Source organism: Saccopteryx leptura, chromosome 2 (assembly GCF_036850995.1).
Source record: "Saccopteryx leptura isolate mSacLep1 chromosome 2, mSacLep1_pri_phased_curated, whole genome shotgun sequence".
Lineage (NCBI taxonomy): Eukaryota > Metazoa > Chordata > Mammalia > Chiroptera > Emballonuridae > Saccopteryx > Saccopteryx leptura.
In genome coordinates, this window is record NC_089504.1 from 347,208,770 (window position 1) to 347,231,854 (window position 23,085).

Genomic DNA, 23,085 nt, shown 5'->3' on the forward strand with positions numbered 1-23,085 from the left:
AATATCTCTCCCCACCCCTCTTCTGTCTGTCTCTCTAAAATCAATCCAGTTGATATTCTTTTTATTTATTTAGTTTTTGCAAGAGAGAGATAGACCGGAAAGGAGAGAAATGAGAAACATCAACTTGTAGTTGTGGCACTTTTAGTTGTTCATTGATTGCTTCTCATACATGCCTTGATGGCCAGGGGGGGCGCCTCCAGCTGAGCCGGTGACCCCTTGCAGAAATCAGCGACCCTGGGCTCAAGCCAGGGATCCTGGGCTTCAAGTTAGTGACCTATGGGCTTAAACCAGCAACCATGGGATCACATCTGTGATCCCACACTCATGCCAACCAACGACCCTGTGCCAAAGCTGGTGAGCCTGCACTCAAGCCAGGTGAGCCCATGCTCAAATTGGTGACCTTGGTTTTTGAACCTGGCACCTTAGTATCCCAGGTCAACTCTCTATCCATTGAGCCATCTCCAGTCAGGCAAGTTGATATTCATTTTAATTTTTATTTATTTCAGTTGACTTTTAGAGAGAGAGAAAGAAAGAAATATAGAGAGATAGATGGATTTGTTGTTCCACTTACTTATGCATTATCGGTTGATTCTTGTATATGCCCTGTCCTGGGACTGAACCCTTCAACTTTGGCCAGGCGCTCACTGTTTTTTGTTTTGTTTTTAATTTTTCCATTGATTTGAGAGAGAAAGGGAGAGGGAGAGCGAGAAGGAGAGGAACAGAAGGATATATATATATATATATATATATATATATATATATATATAGAGAGAGAGAGAGAGAGAGAGAGAGAGAGAGGAACATCAACTCTTTGTTCCATTTAGTTGTTCCATGCAGCCAATGATTGCTTCTGTTAGATGCCCTGACCAGGGGAACCTGCGACCTCTGGTACACTGGGTCCGTGCTTTATCCATTGAGGCATTAGGCCAGGGCTCACTGGTTATTTATTAGGATGTGCATGGAAAAAAAAAAAAAAAACATAAGGAAAGTATCCTTAATTATGTTAAAAATGTTCATCCAATGCTAGTTAGAACTGTTGTATTTTAGCCTGGTTCTTCAGTTCCAGTGGCCATGAAGTGATATCTCAGCATTACTTCAAATTTCAACTTGTGAAAATTTACTGATGTAAGAGATATGACTACATTCTTTATGATTTGTAGTGTAGAGTACCAGCTAAATCCCTTGTTTTCACTATGATTATAAAAAAGAGACAATCAGTTGAACAATTTGGGGACCCTAAATATAATTAATAGCATCTTATGCTCTGACTGCTGCAAACGTTTACTTCCACCCCAAATCTTCCAGATTTCAAAAATATTGGAATTGCTCAAGAAGTGTTTCTTTTGTCTTTTTTTTTTTTTAATTAAAAAAAATTTTTTTTTAATTTTTTTTTTTTTTAGAGAGGAGAGGGAGAGACAGAGAGACAGAGAGAGAAGGTGGGGAGGAGCTGGAAAGCATCAACTCCCATATGTGCCTTGACCAGGCAAGCCCAGGGTTTCGAACCGGCGACCTCAGCATTTCCAGGTCGACGCTTTATCCACTGCGCCACCACAGGTCAGGCTGTCTTTTATTTTTTTAAAATTTTATTTATTGATTTCAGCAAGAGGGTAAGAGAGGGAAGGAGGGAGGGAGAGAGAGAGAGAGAGTGTGAGAGAGAGGCAGGAATATCAACCTGTTCCTGTATGTGCCCCGACCGGGAATTGAACCGGCAACCTCTGCGCTTCAGGAGAATGCTCTACCAATCCAGCTATCCCGCCAGGGCAAGAAGTATTTATAAAATTGAAAAAAAAAAAAAAAAAAGGAAAAAAAAATAAGAGGAAATGGGGATTAAGTGTGCTGAGCTGGCTAGTAACGTCGTGTTACACAGAACCATTATATTTTTTTATTGCACAACTGTGCCATATAGTATTTCAAGAAAGCCTATTATCTTTTACTTTCTTTTAAAAAAAATTTTCTATAGATTTGAGATAGTAAGGAGGATTTTGGGGAGAGAGTGAGGGAGAGAAGCATCAACTCGTTCCACTTAGTTGTTTCATTCAGTTGTGCACTCAATCACTATTTCTCGTATGCCCCCACCTCGACCTTGGGGCGCCGGGATGACGCTCTACCACTGCGCTACCCAGCCGGGGCGAAAGCCTATTATTATCTTTAATAAACTATTCCCGATACCAATATTTTTCAAAAAACTAGTCTGTCAGTAAAGAAAGCTTGGGATTTTAATTTGCTAAGTGCTAAATGCCGAAGGAAATGACGGTTTCAGAAGAGGAGCCAATCACTACTACCCGCCAAACACCATACCTAGCTGCCTTAACTTTGAGACAACCGAAAGGTAAGGAAGGTTGGGTTGGAAGAATCTCGCGAGAAACACAGCGTTAACCCTTTTCCGCGAGTTTAGTGACCCTCCCTTTCTCTTTCTCTCTCTTTCTCTCTCTCTCTCTCTCTCTCTCTCGCAGGATCACGGTTAATCTCGCGATCTTTGGGAAGTTCCGTTGGGGAAGATGGCGGCGGCCGCGAGCACCCATCTCTTCTTGCCGCCAGGGACTTCAGACTGAGCCTTCCAGGGAAGAGTGGGGATTGCTGGTGCCCTGCGTCCTGGGAGCGCGAACTAACTTGATTCCCCCTTTAGTGGTGAGGAAGGGCTTATCCTCTTGTGTAGGACTCAGGCCTTCCCCACTGTCAGGATGAAAGCTCAGGGGGAAACCGAGGGTGAGTGACTGAAGGGGAAAGCAGGGGGGCGCGACACAGCTGGCGAGAGCCAATCTGTGAGAGGAGTTGGGGGTCTTATTCCTTCTCCAAGGCCACTCCTGAGGGTGCAGAGCCCAGGGGGAGGGGTTTGTGTGAGTTTTAGATTCTGGCAATACCTTCGCTGGTGGTGAAGATCTCCGACTATGGGGTGCTGGGGGCTCCCAACTTCTGTGAAGGTTTCTTGCTTAATTAGGGGCAGTCAGGTGGGCCTCGGGGTCCTAAAGTTATGGAAGTCCAGACAAGTAAATCTAAAAACTTGCTTACACCTCCTTTCAGAAGAGCTGTCTGAATAATGGCATAAGAACAACAATAGAGAACTGTGTGTCAAAGTACTGGAGGATGTTTTAAAAGGCGTGAGTGAAATGATCAGGTCCTTATGCTATTAAAAGCTCCTAGAAAAGTTTCCTAGAATATCACCGTTTTCAGATCCTGTATTATTGTATATTTTTTTTTAAAATGCCTTGATTTTCATCCTTCAATGGCCAGACTAAACTCAGAACTGAAAAACAACTTTTCTGTGGAACCTAACTTTGGTTCTCTAAACTTCTACACTCCAGTTTAAATGCTTTCTTAGTATTTTGGACATAATTCTGTTACTAATACAGCTCACTGTATTATTTCTTACTTGTTTTCTCCACTTTATCCTGAGCTTAGTAGATCAGGGACCTTGCCTTACTCATTATTGTATAGTTCCTGGGACATAAATAGTTGCTCAAAAAATGTTTGATTTGAGCATTCATGTAAAGAGGAAGGAGTTGGAATCTTGATTTAGAAGATATCACTGCCTCAGCTAGGATTGCTGACATTGTATTCATTTTTCAATAAATGCTTGGGCTTCTCAAGGAAAAGGGAGGTGTGTTTTGAAAGAGGAAGAAGAAAAGTTTGCTCCTTGGGTGCAGAGGAATGACAAGTGTAAAATGAGGCAGGAATTTTGTCTAGTTTGCTCACTGCTCTGTCTCCCAGCACATAAAATAGTGCCTTGAATGAATGAGTCTTAAAAGTGGATATTCCCAGAAATGTGTCCAGAACTATAAACTGGCTGAAATAGCCCCAAAATCAGTTTTCCAGAGAATGACGGCATTGGAGGAAGGAGTTGGAATCTTGATTTAGAAGATGTCACTGCCACAACTCTGCTGACATTGTATTCATTTTTCAGTAACATTCCTGCAACTAATTAAATTTTCCTTCTTTGAATTCCAATTAGTAATGTCTTTTTTTTTTAAATAAGAGAAGTTTACTGGTATTTACAAAGTTACAAAGGTAATAGAAGTGAGGGAGCTGGGCTGTGTAGGCTCAGGAAACAAGTTACAGAAAGAGTGGCCCTTTGAAGCTTCAGGGGTTGAAAGGCAAAGGTAACTGCAGGTCTGGGGGGACGAAGAGGGAGAAGGGAAAGGCATGGGCTTTCTCCCAAGGGAGAGCACCATGTGTCTGTTTTCTTTTTTGATTTTGTTCTTTATTTTTCTTTTGTTGGGGTTTCTTGGGAGGTATTTTTTTATTTATGTGTGTGTGTGTGTGTGTGTGTGTGTGTGTGTGTGTGTAAGAGCATATCTCATTTTGCTTTTTGTGACGGGTTATTTCCACATTAACTTATCCACACCCTTTCACTGTTGTCATCTCAAGCACCTATTTTTTTTTTTTTTTTGTATGGTCAGTTGTCTCTAGTATAGGTCCTTGCTCATACTAAGCAGTACAAGAATTAGAGGAGGGTTTAAGGGCATAGGAGGTTCATTAACACACTTAGTCCAGGAGTCAGTCTTTTTTGTTTTTTATTGATTGATTGATTTTAGAGAGCAAGGGAAAGAGAGAAATACCAATTTGTTGTTCCACTTGTTTATGCATTCATTGGTTGATTCTTGTCTGTGCCCTGATGGGATCAAAACCAAAACCTTGGCGTATCTGGAGGAAGCTCTAACTAGCTGAGCTACCTGGCCAGGCCTAGGAGCCAGTCTTTTCTACCTTTCTCTTACCTCTGCTGGAAACTCATCCTTTAGTTTAGATGATCTTTTAGATGTTGACATCTTCCCTGTCTCTATAGTTTTAGTTTGAATTCAAAGAGAAGTCAGAATTTCAAATAAAGCCTGTTTTCTTGATAATATTTATAAATTGGTCTCTTAAAATTATGTAAGAAGACTAAGAAAGTCTGTATTTTCACATTGAAAACCAACTAATTATAGTAAGTCTATGTTTAAATGTATGCTCTACATATAGCATCAAGAGATTTCATGAATATCATGAAATGATTTTTTTTTTTTTTTTAAATTTTTTTTTATTTTTGCATTTTTCTGAAGCTGGAAACAGGGAGAGACAGTCAGACAGACTCCCACATGCGCCCGACCGGGATCCACCCGGCACACCCACCATGGGGCGACGCTCTGCCCACCAGGGGGCGATGCTCTGCCCATCCTGGGCGTCGCCATGTTGCGACCAGAGCCACTCTAGCGCCTGGGGCAGAGGCCACAGAGCCATCCCCAGCGCCCGGGCCATCTTTGCTCCAATGGAGCCTTGGCTGCGGGAGGGGAAGAGAGAGACAGAGAGGAAGGCGCGGCGGAGGGGTGGAGAAGCAAATGGGCGCTTCTCCTGTGTGCCCTGGCCGGGAATCGAACCGGGGTCCTCCGCACGCTAGGCCGACGCTCTACCGCTGAGCCAACCGGCCAGGGCCATGAAATGATTTTTGTCACTAAATTGTAGTCCTGTTCCTGAAACATGGTTAGAGATGGTTCTCTTTTGGTTCTCATTAACAGTTTGAATAGAAAGCAGTCTTGGCCCTGGGTGGATAACTCGCTTGGTTAGGGCATTGCCCCGAAGCACAGAGGTTGCTGCTTTCATCCATGGTTCAGGCACATACAGGAGGAACATTGATGTTCCTGTCTCTCTCTCTCTCTCTCTCCTGTCCTCTCTCTCTAAAATTAATAAAATAAACATTTAAAAAAAAAGGGCAGTTTCATTCTGTGGTGTTCATTAGATTAAACCCTTAATTTGTGTGTCTTCTTGTCATTAAAACTAATTTTTTTTTGCATATTTTGAAGTAAATGATATTGGAAAATAATTTTAACAAGTTCTTACCAGGATGATGTATGGGGGGATGTTGTTTGCAAGAAAAACTGTAAGGTCTTGAAAGAAGGGTTTCTAACAATGTCTTCTGATTTATATCGTAGAGTCAGAAAAGCTGAGTAAGATGAGTTCTCTCTTGGAACGGCTCCATGCAAAATTTAACCAAAATAGACCTTGGAGTGAAACCATTAAGCTTGTACGTCAAGTCATGGTGAGGATTGTGATGTGTGCTGTGATACTTATTTAATAAGCTAAGCTCCCTGTGTTGAATTTTTCAAACTAGCTATTATAGTGTCATTAATCCTATTTATCATAAAGTTGATAGCACCATGTACTCTGGTGTTTTAAAAGACTACCTAAGGAGATATATTTATAAAATTGTGTAAATCGTGAGTTATAGCACACTGGGGTACTTTAGGCAAAGGTGCTAAAAAGTACACCAATAAGAGACACACATGATAGACTGGGATAGAGACATTTATTCTTCGCTTCCTGTCAAACTCCTCGATAATAATGTAGTAGTACTTTCATTGTATCTATCCTAGGAGTTGAGTTTGCAATTCATTCGTAATTAGTTTCACCTGTTTATTCCGTCAACTTCTTTCTATAGTACTGCTATTCCGTCCTGAATCATTCACCAGTATGTTGAGCTCTTAGTTAAATGGAAGATAGGGAGTTGGTGGAGGGAGGGGGACTGAATGTTAAAAATTCATCCATATGATTTCTGTGGTATTCAAGTGATGTAGGAAAACTTTACTTCTATAATTTCACCTGGACAATAGTATATGGGTGATAATTCATGGATCTCTTCAAAATCGTATACATGTTATACTTCAATAAAAGTACCCTCTTCTTGCCATCAAATTTTTGGGTCCAGAGTAATTTCAGTTTAGATTTATTAGTGTTTAATATGATCATGTCAGTATAGCACTAGCAAAAGAACTGAACTTGCCTGACCTGTGGTGGTGCAGTGGATAAAGCATCAACCTAAAATGCTGGTCGCCAGTTTGTAAACTCTGGGCTTGTACATACAAGAAGCAGCTACTATGAATTGATGCTTACTGTTCCTCCCCCACCACCTGCTATTTCTCTTCTCTGTCGCTAAAATTAATAAAATCTTAAAAAACAAACACCCCCCCCCCCCGAATTTGCTGTCAAAAGAACTGTATTTTAGGCTTGACACCAGTGTTTACTACTTATATGACCTTGGACAAATTACTTAATATATCTGTGTTTCAGTTTTCTCATCTGGAAAGAGGCACACAATACCAATTTGCTTTTCCACTTACATTAAGCCCTTACTTTAATGTTGATAGGTTCTTGGAAACTAACTTTAAGCAAAATGATGTATCGTGAAACCAATATTACCATAAGCTTATTGACACATACAAGGGTAAAAGTTCCTATAGCATAGTTCTCGTCACAGAAACATCACTGAACTTCTAAATAAAGACCCAAGCCACTTCTAATATTAAACATGAAATAAATGTGAATTATACATACATTTAAGAAATAGTAATGAAAACAAGTAAGATAATTATTTTCCAACCTGTTTATTCCAGTTCAGGGTCTTGGGTGGCCACAGCCTATCCTGGTAGTTTAGGGAGCAAGGTAGGAACCCACCCTGGACAACATGCCACTCCATTACAGGATACACACACACTCAAACATTCAGTCAGATTGGGACAATTTAGACATGGTAGTTAACCTGATGTGCATGTCTTTGGGGTGAGAGAGGAAACCAGAGTACCCAGAGAAAACCCACACAGACATGGCAGAATGTGCGAACTCCACACAGACGGTGGCCCCAACCAACAATCGATTTTTGTTTTCTCATCAACCTAATGAGACAAAGTTATTTGAGGACCTGCTGTAGTTCTGTTGTAAGAATCAAATCAGATCATGGATATTAAAGTGTCATGTTGCTAAAATATTTCTGTAACTGTAAATTTTACAAATGTATGTGTATCTTCTGGCTCAGGGTTGTGTACATAAAAGGTATTAAAATGTTTTAAATAAAAGAGGCAATTTTTACAGTCTGGGAATTCAGAGGTTGTCATTTTTATACTATAAGGCAGCCATGTTCTAGTTTGGAATATGTTATATATAAATGATATTGTGATTAGAGAGACATCATGAGATAAAAGAATTTCAGAGGGCTACTTAGACCCTTATTTTTCCTTTGGGTACCAGTGCATTGGTTTGGTCACCATAATTTCCACTGTCTACTTTTCACTTTTGCCGATTCAGAAACAATTTTATTGGTATATTAAGATTTTGAACTGTTTTCAACAACTCATATACTAGTAAAATCTCAGATTAGTAGATAAACATGTAAATCAGAATGCCAATTTATTTGTTTACAACAGAGGGTCTATCTTTCCAGTTACCAAAGTACTGGTATCCATTGTCCAGAGCACTCCATTATCTATTCAAGGTACCAGAGAAGCCAGATTATTATTTAATCAGATGTTTGTTTTGTGAGGTTGGAATTAGAGCAAAGAGAAATAAATTTAGGGCATGAAAAAGCCTGAAAAACTATCCTTGTATCATAAAACTGCTCACATTTCTGAGGATTGGAATGTTATGCCAAGAAAAAAGCTTCTTCTCTGGATAGGGTTAGAAAAATTATGCCAATTTTTTTTTTCTCTTTGGGAATCCCTTTTCTGGACCAGATAATCTGTTCTTAGAGTCAGTTTACTGTGACTACAGTGTGGATGTATTGTTTAGAGTACATGCAAATCGTCTGGTTAGATTTGGGAAATTGCCAAATCTTGTGAGATACCCTGTTTGAGTAGATCTTAGAATGTAGTTACTTCTATAGGAGGCTGATCTCATTTATTACATTTTGATTATTTTTTCTAATTTTTCCCTGAGGATTATCTTATTTTAGATCTGGGAATATCTTTCCCTACCTTCACATATATGGATATGGATGTGTCCATGTACTATATGAACCTTCCTCCGTTGCCTGGATGGACAGAGTAACAGTTAAATGTATATTTTTTAAAAGTCTATGACTAGAGTATATAGAGAATATAGTCTATAACTATCCTGAAGTATTACTACTAGGATAATGTGTATTTTCATCTGAAACACTGTTGGCTTGGTTAATTTTTACCTCGAATGTTTTCCCACTTAATGCAGGAGAAGAGGGTGGTGATGAGTTCTGGAGGGCACCAACATTTGGTCAGCTGTTTGGAGACACTGCAGAAAGCTCTCAAAGGTTTGTAATCATCCTTGAAATATGCTGATTTCTTAACCCCCCATGTTTAAGATGAATATTTTACATTAGAAATGTAAATTGAGATAGGTCAACTTTCTATGCTAGGTGTTGGGTTTTGCTTTCATTATGGAATTGAGATGAGCTCTTAACTGAACTTTTGTTTTGTTTCGCAAGAGAAAGAAAGAGACAGACAGGAAGGGAGATGAGAAGCATCAACTCGTAGTTGTGTCACTTCAGTTGTTCATTGATTGCTTCTCATATGTGGCTTGATGGGGCAGGGAGGGGGGAGGATGCTCCACCTGAGCCAGTGACCTTGGGCTTCAAGCCAGTGGGATCATATTTGTGATCCTACACTCAAGCTGGCGACCCCGCACTCAAGCTGGTGAGCCCACGCTCAAAGTGGTGACCTTGGGGTTTCGAACCTGAGTCATCAGCACCCCAGGTTAACACACTATCCACTGCACCACCACGAGTCAGGATTAACTGAACTTTTGTAACATTTATTTTAGTCCTACTTTGGAGGCTGATAGAGACTCAAAAAGATAATTGAGGAAGCATAACTGAATAGCAGGGAAAAGTTCTTTTTTTCCCTTTACATGTTTTCTTTAATTCTCAATAAGAAAATGGACATTTTAATGCTAAATGATTTTTACTGTGTTTATGGACAATGTTTTCAGAAAAGCAAACGTAAAGTTTAAATCACGAGCTTGAAATTGTGGTAAAATATACATCACATGAAATTTACCATCTTAACCATTTTTAAATGTACAGTTCATTGGCATTAAGTACATTCACATTGTTATGCAACCATAATCACCATTCATCTCCAGAACTTTTCCATCTTTCCAAATTGAAACTCTGTACCCATTAACCAATAACTTCTCATCCCCTCTCCTAAACCCCTTGGCAGCCACCATTCACTTTTCTGTCTGTAAGAATTTGACTATTCATATTAGTGGAATTGTAAAGTATTTGTCTTTTTTTTTTTTTTTTTTTTTCCCAGAGACAGAGAGAGAGTCAGTGAGAGGGATAGACAAACAGGAACGGAGAGATGAGAAGCACCAATCATTAGTTTTTCGTTGTGCGTTGCGACACCTTAGTTGTTCATTGATTGCTTCCTCATATGTGCCTTGACTGTGGGCCTTCAGCAGACCTTGTGACCCCTTGCTCGAGCCAGTGACCTTGGGTCCAAGCTGGTGGGCTTTTTGCTCAAACCAGATGAGCCAGCACCCAAGCTTGCGACCTTGAGGTCTCAAACCTGGGTCCTCCACGTCCCAGTCTGATGCTCTATCCACTGCGCCACCGCCTGGTCAGGCAGTATTTGTCCTTTTGTGACTGGCTTATTTCACTTAGCATAATGTCTTCAAGGTTCATCCATCTTGTAGCATGTACTAGAATTTTTTTTTTTTTTTTTTTTTACTTTTTCCATTGATAGAGAAAGAGGAAGCAGAGGAGGGAGTGGAGAGAGAGGCATCAACTTGTTCCACTTAGTTCCAGTTAGTTGTGTACTCATTGTTTGGCTTCCATGTGTGCCCTAACCAGAATTGAACCCACGACCTAGGTGTGCTGGGCCAACACTTGGTCCACTGAGCTACCTGGCCAGGGCCCAGAATTTCCTTCCTTTAACATTAAGAAAGCTGAATAATATTTTATTGTATGTGTATACTACATTTTGTTTATGCATCCACTGATGGACACATGGGTTATTTCCACCTTTTGGCTATTGCAAATAATAATGTTGATATAGACATTTGAGTTGGGTTATTTTTATTTTTTGAAAGTGTGTTTTTTAAAGCTAGGGAGAGTGAAACAAGGAAGGACTTAGGATAGAAGAAGCAACAGGAGAGAATCTAGGTGGGGCTGCTTTGGCTCTCTAGAAATGTTATAGAGGAAAGAAATGAGCATAGGTGGGGCTGCTTTAACTGACCGGAAGTCAAAGAGGCCTTGGAGATAGATTCAGGGTTTTAGCTTGGGACAAACTGATGCTGTCCATTGCTCTCCTGGTTGCAAGTCTTGTGGAAACTCTTAAGCATTTATGAGATTCATGCCTGAGAAGGAAGAAAGGTGTGGATGTGCTTCTAAGAGGGAGCACCTGTTTTTTGTTTTTTATTTATTTTTTTAAATTTTTCTGAAGTTGGAAACGGAGAGGCAGTCAGACAAGACTCCTGCATGCACCCGACTGGGATCCACCCAGCATGCCCACCAGGGGGTGATGCTCTGCCCATCTGGGGTGTTGCTCTGCCGCAATCAGAGCCATCCTCAGCACCCGGGCCAACTTTGCTCCAATGGAGCCTTGGCTGTGGGAGGGGAAGAGAGAGACAGAGAGGAAGGAGAGGGGGAGGGGTGGAGAAGTAGATGGGCACTTCTCCTGTGTGCCCTGGCCAGGAATCGAACCCGGGACTCCCGCACGCCAGGCCGACGCTCTACCACTGAGCCAACCGGCAGGGCCTTTTGGTTTTTTTTGTTTTGTTTTTTACAGGTACAGAGAAAGAGTCAGAGAGAGGGATAGATAGGGACAGACAGACAGGAACAGAGAGAGATGAGAAGCATCAATCATTCGTTTTTTGTTGGGACTCCTTAGTTGTTCACTGATTGCTTTCTCCGCAAACAAAGCAATCAATGAACAACTAAGGGGCCTTGACCGCAGGCCTTCAGCAGACCAAGTAACCCCTTGCTCGAGCCAGTGACCTTGAATTCAAGCTGGTGAGCTTTTTTTTTTTTTTTTTTTTTTTTCCCCGCTCAAGCCAGATGAGCCTGCACTCAAGCTGGCGACCTCGGGGTCTCAAACCTGGGTCCTCCGCATCCCAGTCCAATGCTCTATCCACTGCATCTCCGCCCGGTCAGGCGGGAGCACCTGTTTTTATGTTGGTTTTAATGTTAATCTTCTTTATTCAAGCACTAGCAGATATGACTGTGTCTTTAAATTAAAGATAACTTGTCTTAAATGAGTAATGAAAAAGGGAGAGGAGAAAGGTCCAATAGTATGTATTTTCAAACAGATTTTTTTTTTTTTTTTTGTATTTTTCTGAAGCTGGAAATGGGGAGAGACAATCAGACAGACTCCCGCATGCGCCCGACTGGGATCCACCCGGCACTCCCACCAGGGGGCGACGCTCTGCCCACCAGCGGGCGATGCTCTGCCCCTCCGGGGCGTTGCTCTGCCGCGACCAGAGCCACTCTAGCGCCTGGGGCAGAGGCCAAGGAGCCATTCCCAGTGCCCGGGCCATCCTTGCTCCAATGGAGCGTTGGCTGCGGGAGGGGAAGAGAGAGACAGAGAGGAAGGAGGTGGGGTGGAGAAGCAAATGGGCACTTCTCCTATGTGCCCTGGCCAGGAATCGAACCTGGGTCCCCCACACGCCAGGCCGACGCTCTACCGCTGAGCCAACTGGCCAGGGCCTCAAACAGATTTTTTTTTAAACCCTTATTGCTGTATAGGTAACAGCTAACCCTTTCCGGTGATCTTTGTGCAAATTATAAGCATTCCAACTATTCAATGTGTTTACTGCTTTGAAAGGATGGATCTCCTCCTCAGATTGTTTGTGTCTTTGTATTTTTCTGAAGTTGGAAACGGGGAGGCAGTCAGACAGACTCCCGCATGCGCCCGACCGTGATCCGCCGGACAGGGATCCTCCTGGCATACCCACCAGGGGGCGATGCTCTGCCCATCTGGGGTGTTGCTCTGTTGAGACCAGAGCCATTCTAATGCCTGAGGCAGAGGCCATGGAGCCATCCTCAGCGCCCGGACCAACTTTGCTCCAGTGGAGCCTTGACTGTGGGAGGGGAAGAGAGAGACAGAGAGGAAGGAGAGGGGGAGGGGTGGAGAAGCAGATGGGCGCTTCTCCTTTGTGCCCTGGCCAGGAATCGAACCCAGGACTCCTGCATGCCAGGCTGATGCTCTACCACTGAGCCAACCGGCCAGGGCTGTGTCTTTTTTTGTTGTTGTTTTTTTTTTTTGTTTTTTACAGAGTCAGGGAGAGGGATAGATAGGGACAGACAGATAGAAACGGAGAGAGATGAGAAGCATCAATCATTCGTTTTTGTTGAGACACCTTAGTTGTTCATTGATTGCTTTCTCATATGTGCCTTGACGGTGAGGCTACAGCAGACCAAGTAACCCCTTGCTTAAGCCAGCAACCTTGGGTCCAAGCTGGTGAGCTTTGCTCAAACCAGATGAGCCTGCGCTCAAGCTGGTGACCTCGGGGTCTCGAACCTGGGTCCTCCGCATCCCAGTCCAACGCTCCATCCACTGTGCCTGGTCAGGCGGCTGTTTGTGTCTTTGAAGAATACAATTTAAGGTAATTTGGAGCATCCTTTGTGATTTCCTTTTTTCACCTTTTCATAGTAACATCTTTACCAGCAATGACTGACCGTTTGGAGTCTATAGCAAGACAGAATGGGTAAGTAGACTATCTGTTAGCAGCAATGTTTAACTTAGTGTTGACTCTGGGTGGCTTTATTTATGTGTCTTCTATTAATTTTTGTTTTGATTTGTTCCTGCTAGACTGGGCTCTCATCTCAGTGCCAGTGGCACTGAATGTTACATCACGTCAGATATGTTCTATGTGGAGGTGCAGTTAGATCCTGCAGGACAGCTTTGTGATGTAAAAGTGGCTCACCATGGGGAGAATCCTGTGGTATGTGTTGTTGATATTTCACGGGACTCTGTGGGTTTTACTGTAGGGACATTAATTTTATTTATTATCATTTACTTATTTATTTTTAGCGATTTAAAACAACACCTATATATTATTTCATAGTTCTCTGTGTCAGAAGTCCTGACATAGGCTCATATGGATTCTCTCTCTGTTCAGGTCTTACAAGGCTAACATCAAGGTGTTAGTGGGGCAACACTCCCTTTTGTAGTTCAGGGTTATCTTCCAAACTTATGCATTTGTTGGCAGAATTCAGGATTCTGTAGGACTGAGGGCCGCAGGGACATTAATTTTAAAATGAATTGTTGGGGTTTGAAATAGCTTGGGTTTAGATTTTTCTCATGAGCCACCGTAGAGGAATTTAGAGTAACATGGGTCCATCTCTGACATTATCCAGAAGCTTTGATAAGTGCAAACCAGAGGAAACCTTTCCATTTTGTATAAACTACATTAGCTGCAACTGAAAATAGGTGCTGGGAATTCAGAGATAAATAATGAAGTTCCTTTCCTTAAAGAACTTATAATGAAGATGGACAGATAATCTTGTGTATAGTTTATGTCTCTGAAAAACCCTATAAAAGAGATGAATCCAAAATGTGTATAACTAGACAGCTGTACAGGGATTCTAAAAATGGCATTAAAGAGAGGTCCTAATGTTTTAAACAAGCTACTGAAAGTTGATTCTTTTATAAACTATTTCATATATTTTGATTTTTCATTTCCCACCCTAGCCCCATGGTTTATTTACCAAGTAGAAAGAGGATGCTTTTTGTTACCTTAATAATAAGGACCTTCTATAGTTTTAATGTTTTTGTTATAAAGCATGTGCTGCTAATAAGAGAAAAATTATTGGTGTCTTCAATGGTCTTAAAGTAGTTTGTTTTAACATCATTTCTTTAATTTCAGAGCTGTCCAGAACTTGTACAGCAGCTAAGGTAAGCAAATGATCTCTACCTTGGTAATGGCAGAGAACACTGTACTTTATAGCTAGGTTTTAGGGATGGTCAAAAGTTACCTTCCTGAGGAACAAATTTATTTTCTTGGGTCATAAGTGTTCAGAGTCTATACTTGTTTGCTTTCAGAACTGACTTAGCTCGATATCTTACCTTACTCATCTAGCTCAGGGTTTCTCAACTTTGGCAGTATTGGACAATTTGAAATTGGAAAACTCTTTGACCAAGGGGCTGCTCTGTGCATTGTAGGATGTTTAACAGCATACTTGGTCTCCCTCCGCTAGTTACCAGTAATATCTCCTGAGTTGTGACAATCAAAAATATCTCCAGATACTGTCAAATGTCCCTTGGAGGGCAAAAATCACTTGTTTGAGAACTACTGATCTAGCCTTTGGGATTCTGTATGTAGCAAAAATAAATAGCATCTAATTGAATCATAGAATGCTTGAAAAAATTGAGTCTTTCCATAAAAAGTACTTTCTACACTTTAATTTTGCGAAAAGTTGTTTTACCTTTAAGTTATGTGTGATAAACTCCCCTCATAGATAGTATAGTACAGTGGTTGGCAAACCGTGGCTCAGGAGCCACATGTGGCTTTTTGGCCCCTTAAGTGTGGCTCTTCCACAAAATACCATGAGTGGGCGTAAAGGCCAGCTTAGGAGTACCCTAATTAAGTTAATAACAACCCAACAATGTACCTACCTATATAGTTTAAGTTTAAAAAATTTGGTTCTCAAAAGAAATTTCAATCGTTGTACTGTTGATATTTGGCTCTGTTGACTAATGAGTTTGCCGACCACTGGCCTAGTGCTATGCTTGAGGAATCTGTTAGCAGTTCATGTTTTTTTTCTTCCTGGCTTACCTTTTCTTTTTGAATTGAGTAGAAATTTCCATACTTGAATTTAAACCCAGAATTAAACTTTCTGGGAATTTGAGAAAGTCATTATATCAGTTTTATGTTTTAAATATAATGAAGTTTTCAGGTGCTACATGGAGATGTCTTAGAAAGGGTAGTAATATTGAGGTATTAAGTTTTATACTCATACTTCTTAGTGATCAGTTTAATGTGCTTATAGCCAAATGCACCAAATTTGAACCAGCTTTAAAAAAGTTGAAATGCAACATGAAAAATAACCTTTTTATGATTTAATTGAATCAATAATTATAGCAAAGCTTTGTTACCACCTTTCTCCAGAAAGGTGAACATTGGCTTAATCTATCAAGCCAGTATTTCTGGTTCTAATCTGAAGTAGGAGACTGCTCCAATTTATGAACTAGTGGTGTTCTCAAGTTAATTTGTGAGCATGTCTGGAAGGGGGAACCTCAGAAAGAATAACAGCATTTATACCTGATACTTTAGTCACTTTGTATAGACTATAATTTTAAGGTCGGGAATAGATTTGCTGCTGTTCCTGTGTCTTTTTACTGTCTTCATGGCACTTCTAGCAGTAAGGGTTCAATAAATGCCTGACCAAGTATTTGACATTGTCAGAGCAATTTAGCTTTCAAGAGACAATATTTTTAAAGTTTGAAAAAAGATATAGAGAATTGTTGAGTTGTGTTAGATTCCTAACCCTGCCTACAAAAGCCCATTTAACTAAGAATCCAAGTCTTGACTATTTGGTTCTAGAAAGCCATGGGTCTTATTAGTACTTTTATTTTTTCTATAGTAGATCTAGTCATAAGAACTTGAGAATATATGGTTTGCCTCCACAGTACCCATCCCTTTTTCTGTAGGTTATCCTACTATCTCTCTCCTAGTGCTCATTTATTCTCACCGTTTTTGTTTCCATATACCCACAAGTGTTCTATCTAAATTTATTTACTTCCATTTCCTCCAATCAAAAGTTGGTTTTTCCCCTCACGATATCCAGTCATCTTGGTTATGAATTAAGAGAAAAAGGAAGTGATTTATTTAAACCAAATTTCATTACTTAGGAGAAAATTACATAACAAATTTATATAAAATTATCAGGCCTTTTTTGACTATCTTTTTTTTTTTTTATAGAGACAGAGTCAGAGAGAGGGATAGACAGGGACAGACAGGAACGGAGAGATGAGAAGCATCAATCATTAGTTTTTCATTGCGTGTTGTGACATCTTAATTGTTTATTGATTGCTTTCTCATATGTGCCTTGACCGCGGGCCTTCAGCAGACCGAGTAACCCCTTGCTCCAGCCAGCAACCTTGGGTCCAAGCTGGTGAGCTTTTGCTCAAACCAGATGAGCCTGCGTTCAAGCTGGCAACCTCGGGGTCTCGAACCTGGGTCTTCCACATCCCAGTCCGACACTCTATCCACTGCGCCACCACCTGGTCAGGCATTGACTATCTTTTGTACTGCTTATTAGCACCTTCTCCAGAAAAATGGGCAGAGAAAGGAAAACATTTTATTTTCTTTTGTTGCTTTTGATTGATTCTAGAAAACTGGCTGGGGGAAAAAAGAGTACAGCAAATTATGAAAATTAGTTTTATACAGCCATGATTTTTAGCACTTTACTATTAAGATTGTGTAGTAATTATGTTTTATTCTCCTCCCTCATCCCTCTTCCCTGAACTCCTTATAGGGAAAAAAATTTTGATGAATTTTCTAAGCACCTTAAGGGTCTTGTTAATCTTTATAATCTTCCAGGAGACAAGTAAGTATTTCTTTTTTTTTTTTTTTTTGCTTTTGTTGGAAATAAGTATAAATCTGTAAATCTTTTTCTTTGTTTTGTTTTTTGTTTTTTTAAGTGAATGGAGGGGAGATAGATCCACCCAGTAGCCCTGTCCGGGGCTGATGCTCGAATTAACCAAGCTATTTTTAGTGTGCCCGAGGCCGATGCTTGGACCAGCCAAGCTATCCTCAGTGCCTGGGACAGATGCTTGAACCAGTGGAGCCACTGGTTGCGAGGGGAAGAGAGAAAGAAGGGGGAGAAGGAGGGAAAGAAAAACAGGTGGTCACTTCTCATCTGTGCCGTGAATGGGGGATTGAACCTGGGACATCTGCACACCAGGCTGACGCTCTATTCACTGAGCCAAACAGCTAGGAACTGTAAACTGTTTGGCGTTTAGAAATTTGCCAAATATTTTGCCCTATCTCATTTGTGATTTCTAATATTGACAATTTATAGCTCAGCTTCCAACACTATGTTTTAAAAAAGATTTTTTAAAAATTAATTGACAGAGAGAGGAAGGGAGAGAGAAAGGGACAGAGAAAAGCATTAGTTTTTTGTTCTACTTAGTTTTACGTTTCTAGGTCAGTTCCCATTTGTACCCTAACCAGGAATCGACCTTGCAATGTTGGTGTTTTGGGATGACACTCTAACCAACTGAGTTAGTTGGCCAGAGCCTCTAACTTCATGTTTTTTTAAAGGTAGTTTAAATAATATCTGCATTAATTGATTGTCATGCTAAAAGAGACTATGATACTTGAATATCTTCAACATACTAATTTATGGGCTGAAAAGAAATTAGTTGTGCCCTGGCTGGATAGCTTGGCTGGTTAGAGCAGCGGTTCTCAACCTGTGGGTCACGACCCCAGTGGGGTCGCCTAAAGCCACCGGAAAATACATAATGCATATCAGGTATTTACATTCCGAATCATAACTGTAGCAAAATTACAGTTATGAAGTAGCCACCAAAATTATTTTTTGGTTTGGGGTCACCGCAACATGAACTGTATTGCGGGGTCACGGCATTAGAAAGGTTGAGAATCACTGGGTTAGAGCTTCGTATCAAAGCACAGAGGTTGCTGTTATATCCCTAATCAGGGCACATGCAGGAACAGATTGATGTTCCTGTCTCTCTCTTCTTCTCTCTCGCTGAAATCAGTAAAAATAAAAATGAAAAAAAAAAAAAAAAAAAGAAATTAGTTGTAGACTGGCTTGTCGTTTTTACTTTTAATCCTACTTGGGATTCTGTTAACCTGCTTGGTTCTTTTAAATAGAGGTAAAAATTAGCTATGCTAGATCACTATGAATTTTTATTTTTTTAAAATTTATTGCTTGACTTTCAGAGAGAGCGGAAAGGGGGGATAGAGAGAGGAAGAGAGAAACATTGATCTGTTCCTGTCTGTACCCTGACTGGGGATGGAACTCATAATTTTGGTGTATTGGGATGATGCTCTAACCAACAGAGCTATCCTGTCAGGCAGATCAGTATAGATTAAAAAAAAACATTTTAAAAGTTTTTTTAAAAATGGTATTTTAGTTGTCTCTAATATAGACTTGCCCTCTAGTCTTTCTGTATTAATGTTGTGTGCATGCGTGTATGTATATTTTTTAACTGTTTAACTCTTTCATCTTCATCTACTTTCTAGCAAACTGAAGACTAAAATGTACTTGGCTCTCCAATCCTTAGAACAGGATCTATCTAAAATGGCAGTCATGTATTGGTAAGATTGATTAAGGTGTGAATTCTATGACCCTTCTCGGTACCTTGCTCTTAAAGCTTTTCATATAGGGGGTTACTAGGGTTGGGCAAAAGTAGGTTTATAGCCCTGGCCAGTTGGCTCCGTGGTAGAGTGCTGGCCCAGTGTGTGGATGTCCCAGGTTCGATTCCCGGTCAGGGCACATAGGAGAAGCGCCCATCTGCTTCTCCACTCCTCCCCCTCTCGCTTCTCTCTCTTTTCCTCCCCTCCTGCAGCCATGGCTCGATTAGAGTGAGTTGGCCTCAGGCCCTGAGGATGGCTCCATGGCTTCTGCTTCAGGCACAAAAATGGCTCCAGTTGCAATGGAGCAAGGGCCCCAGACAGGCAGAGCATCGCCCCCTAGCGGGCTTGTCGGGTGGATCTGGGTCGGGGCACATGTGGGAGTCTGTCTCTGCCTTCCCTCCTCTCACTAAAAATGTAGGTTTATAGTTGTTTGTATGGAAAATAATACAATAATTAATAGTAACTCACTGTAAACCTACTTTTGCCCCACCTTGTATATATCTATATGACAGATGTATATTATAATACATGTGTATTTTACCTATATTATACATATATCTTATCCATCTCCTTTCACTACCAAAATGATTGCATTCCATTTTCTGAGTGTCAGTTTCCCTAAGTTGTTGGTTAGTATTCCCGAGGTTTTATCTGAAGGCTTTTCAAACCTGGCCTCCCATCTAATAAATAATAGTCTAGTTGTAACTTTTTGTCCACCACACTACAGCTAGTGCGCGACTTACGGCCACGATTGGTTCTGACAAACCAGTCGTAACACCATTTGGTCGTGAGTAGGCTATATGTACAGTACTGTGAAATGATGTTATAAAAATCTTTTAAGTCAAAGACAAAGACAATTTCCTCTTTGTAGGCATCTTGGGAGGGGTTTGATGAAAAATATCCAAGACACAAAACACAAATTGCTGTACCGAGTCTGGGATAACAGTTGAAATGGTGCACGCAGAGATAGTGCTGCCAGAAGCTGGTCCGCACTGTCGTAGGCCCAGCTGGGCAACGCTTGCGCTGCAGACGCGGAGTAGTCGTAGCTAGTGATTGTGGTAGTAAAGTCGAATGGTCGTAAGTTGCATAGGTTGTAAGTTGATCAATACCTGTATATACTGCTGTATACTCGGAAATAATCCCTTCACTTTGAAGGTGAAATACAGTTGTTACAGGCCCAATTACAGGACAGAGTTATTATTAAAAAAGAGCTGAACTTGTTTTCACATTGTGCAGTAATACCTTCAGGGCTTAAATACAAGCAGACATAAATCATTTGTCTTGCAGGAAAGCAACCAATGCTGGTCCCTTAGATAAGATTCTTCATGGAAGTGTTGGCTATCTCACTCCAAGAAGTGGGGGTATGTGATCCTATTTTGTTTATTTAGAAAATTTTCTCATTTTAGTTGAGAGGTCATTACCTAAAATTTCTCCTTGGGTTTATAAGCAGAGAGAGAAAATTACCAGTCATTTATGTATTTTTAATTCCAAGGTATTAACACCTGCCTTCCCTAAGTTTTTTTTTTTTTTATTGTAAATTGTTGCCCCTAGAAGCAGTATTTGCTTCTGTCATGTTTCATAAACTGCTTTGGAGTACAAGTCCTCATATCTGTGAAACTGTTTCCTTGTATATAGGTTTTTAAAAATAGGAATGTTTTTATTTGTAACTTACTTGATAAAGATGTAGTGATAAATTTTATTTTGCATAGGTCATTTAATGAACTTGAAGTACTATGCTTCTCCTTCTGACCTGCTGGATGATAAGACTACATCTCCAATCATTTTGCATGAGAATAATGGTAAGGCTTTAACTGCAAAGCAACTGAAGGTTTTGTTCAGTGTTCAAAAAATATTTTAAAAAGTTTGCCTGGGCCTGCTTGTACTTTTTGGTTTGCTACTGACTAATGAGTTTGCCATCCCTACCAAAGTTTGCACCTTATACACTCCCACATACACACAATATGCATACATACCTATATATGTATATGTACACATACATATGTACATAATACAAGCTTAATAAGTGCTATTGAATAAGCAAATAAGTAAATGAAAAGATACAAGCCACCCAACTTGAAAAATTCCCCTTTAATTATTACTTTAAAGGTGAAGAAATCAGCCAACTTACTGAAGAATTACAATAATGGATGTTATTTTGTATTTGCACATTAATACACTAAAACAAAATGAGAAATAGCCTATTACCTCATTTGTTCCCCTGTAACTTCAGTCAATGATTATCCTATAATTATAATTCTATTTAAATATATTCTGAAATTTGAGAACATAAGTAAATATCAGTAGTGAGCCTTTAAACATCATTTTCCTTGGATTGTGCTGTTCCCTATATTTTGTTTTATTTACAGAAAAAGAGAAATACTTGGTTAGAAAGGTAACTTTTAGCATTTCTAAACTATATAGGTATTACAGTATCTGACAAACAAAATGGGGCTGACAGACTATGCAGAAGTTAGCCTTTTTTTAATGTTAGGATTCTTATCATTTATGTTACTTTGGAGAATACCCTTTTTCTTTTCTATTCCCAGTTCCTCGATCTTTGGGCATGAATGCATCAGTGACAATTGAAGGAACATCTGCTATGTATAAACTCCCAATTGCACCATTAATTATGGGGTCACATCCAGTTGACAACAAATGGTAAGTTAAATATTCTAGGTTAGAAAAATATTTTTTCAACTTCAAGCCCAGTTATGAAACAAGGACTATCTTCACTTGGCTCTTCCCTCACTTGACTATCTAGAGATTGGCTTTTTGTTTTATTCATTTATTTTTTCAGTGCCTATTTTAATGTTCCTTTCTGAAGTCTGCTCATAGAACGCATTCTCTGTCCTAAGAAAGAAGGGAACTGTGCTAATTCCTCTGGTTTAGTGATTACTTCGTTTTTTGTCGTGGGACTTATGTTGATTTGGAGTTACATTGGAACATGCTTCAGGATAGATGTTTGAATACTTTAGGGTTAACAAATAGGATGTTTTGTTAAGAGTTGGAATAAAGTTCAAAGTGAGTTTTGATAGGCTTTGTGAATAAGTGTTTATATGATACAAACATGTCTAAGAATGGGTGTTTAGATTTTCATTTTCATATCAAGTCAAAATCCATCCCTCCCCCTTCTCTTGTTGAAGGACCCCCTCCTTCTCCTCAATCACCAGTGCCAACAGTGTTGATCTTCCTGCCTGTTTCTTCTTGAAATTTCCTCAGCCAATCCCGGTATCTAGAGCATTTGTTCAGAAACTTCAGAACTGCACAGGTGAGTTTTAAGTATGGAGAGCTAATCTTGTTATAAATGTGAAATGCAAACTTCAAATTCAAATTATCTTAGACCTCTTTTGGCCTTACAGGCCTCAAAAAAGAATTGATGGGTTTAGATGTCATAGTCCTTTGTACTAAAGTACTATTTGAATAAATGGATAAATGAAATAAAAGTCATAAAGGGAAGACTGAGCTGTCAGTGTTTTGAGCTTATTTGTGATCATTATATTAATCTTTTTTCCAGGAATTCCTTTGTTTGAAACTCAACCAACTTATGTACCCTTGTATGAACTGATCACTCAGTTTGAGCTGTCAAAGGACCCTGACCCCATACCTTTGAATCACAACATGCGGTTTTATGCTGTAAGTAAAGCCCTGTGGACTGCTGTAGGTTAGATTTGTACCCAAGATGAGATTCTTCCTTTATGGGGTCAGTGAGGTCAGATAATATTCTTTTGGACTGCTGAATTGTATCCTGTTTCCTCAGTAAGGCAGGAAATTACAGAAATCTCTGGAACATACTGAAGAAAGAGCATGGGCTTCTAAGTCAGGAAACAACAAACATTTCATTGTTGAAATTTCAGGTGAACCCTGGCCGGTAGTTCAGATGGTTAGAACATTGTCCCAGCACTCAAAGGTTGAGGAGTCTCATCCCGGTTAGGGCACATACAAGGTTCAAGCAACAAATGGATAAATGAGTGGAACAACAAATTGATGTTTCTCTTCTCTCCTCTCTCTTCCTTTCTCTCTAAAAATCAATCAAACAATATAATTTAT

At 40.1% G+C, this 23,085-nt stretch overlaps 1 protein-coding gene across 5 annotated transcripts in view; it reads left to right on the forward strand.

Moving 5' to 3' along the window:
• The first annotated feature begins 2,489 nt into the window (after window positions 1-2,489).
• Window positions 2,490-23,085, forward strand: part of MED1 (mediator complex subunit 1) — a 32,996-nt gene continuing 12,400 nt past the window's right edge. Inside the window, exons 1-13 of one of the 5 annotated variants that reach the window (XM_066364312.1) lie at window positions 2,490-2,706; window positions 5,901-6,007; window positions 8,944-9,022; window positions 13,365-13,419; window positions 13,524-13,656; window positions 14,581-14,609; window positions 17,192-17,263; window positions 18,925-18,999; window positions 20,326-20,399; window positions 20,748-20,837; window positions 21,585-21,696; window positions 22,182-22,306; window positions 22,553-22,671. In XM_066364312.1, coding sequence (XP_066220409.1) covers window positions 2,682-2,706; window positions 5,901-6,007; window positions 8,944-9,022; window positions 13,365-13,419; window positions 13,524-13,656; window positions 14,581-14,609; window positions 17,192-17,263; window positions 18,925-18,999; window positions 20,326-20,399; window positions 20,748-20,837; window positions 21,585-21,696; window positions 22,182-22,306; window positions 22,553-22,671 — 1,095 coding nt within the window. In that variant the 5' untranslated portion in view covers window positions 2,490-2,681. The remainder of the gene's footprint in view (window positions 2,707-5,900; window positions 6,008-8,943; window positions 9,023-13,364; window positions 13,420-13,523; window positions 13,657-14,580; window positions 14,610-17,191; window positions 17,264-18,924; window positions 19,000-20,325; window positions 20,400-20,747; window positions 20,838-21,584; window positions 21,697-22,181; window positions 22,307-22,552; window positions 22,672-23,085) is intronic. The other 4 variants (XM_066364313.1, XM_066364314.1, XM_066364315.1 and 1 more) reach the window with 4 other exon arrangements.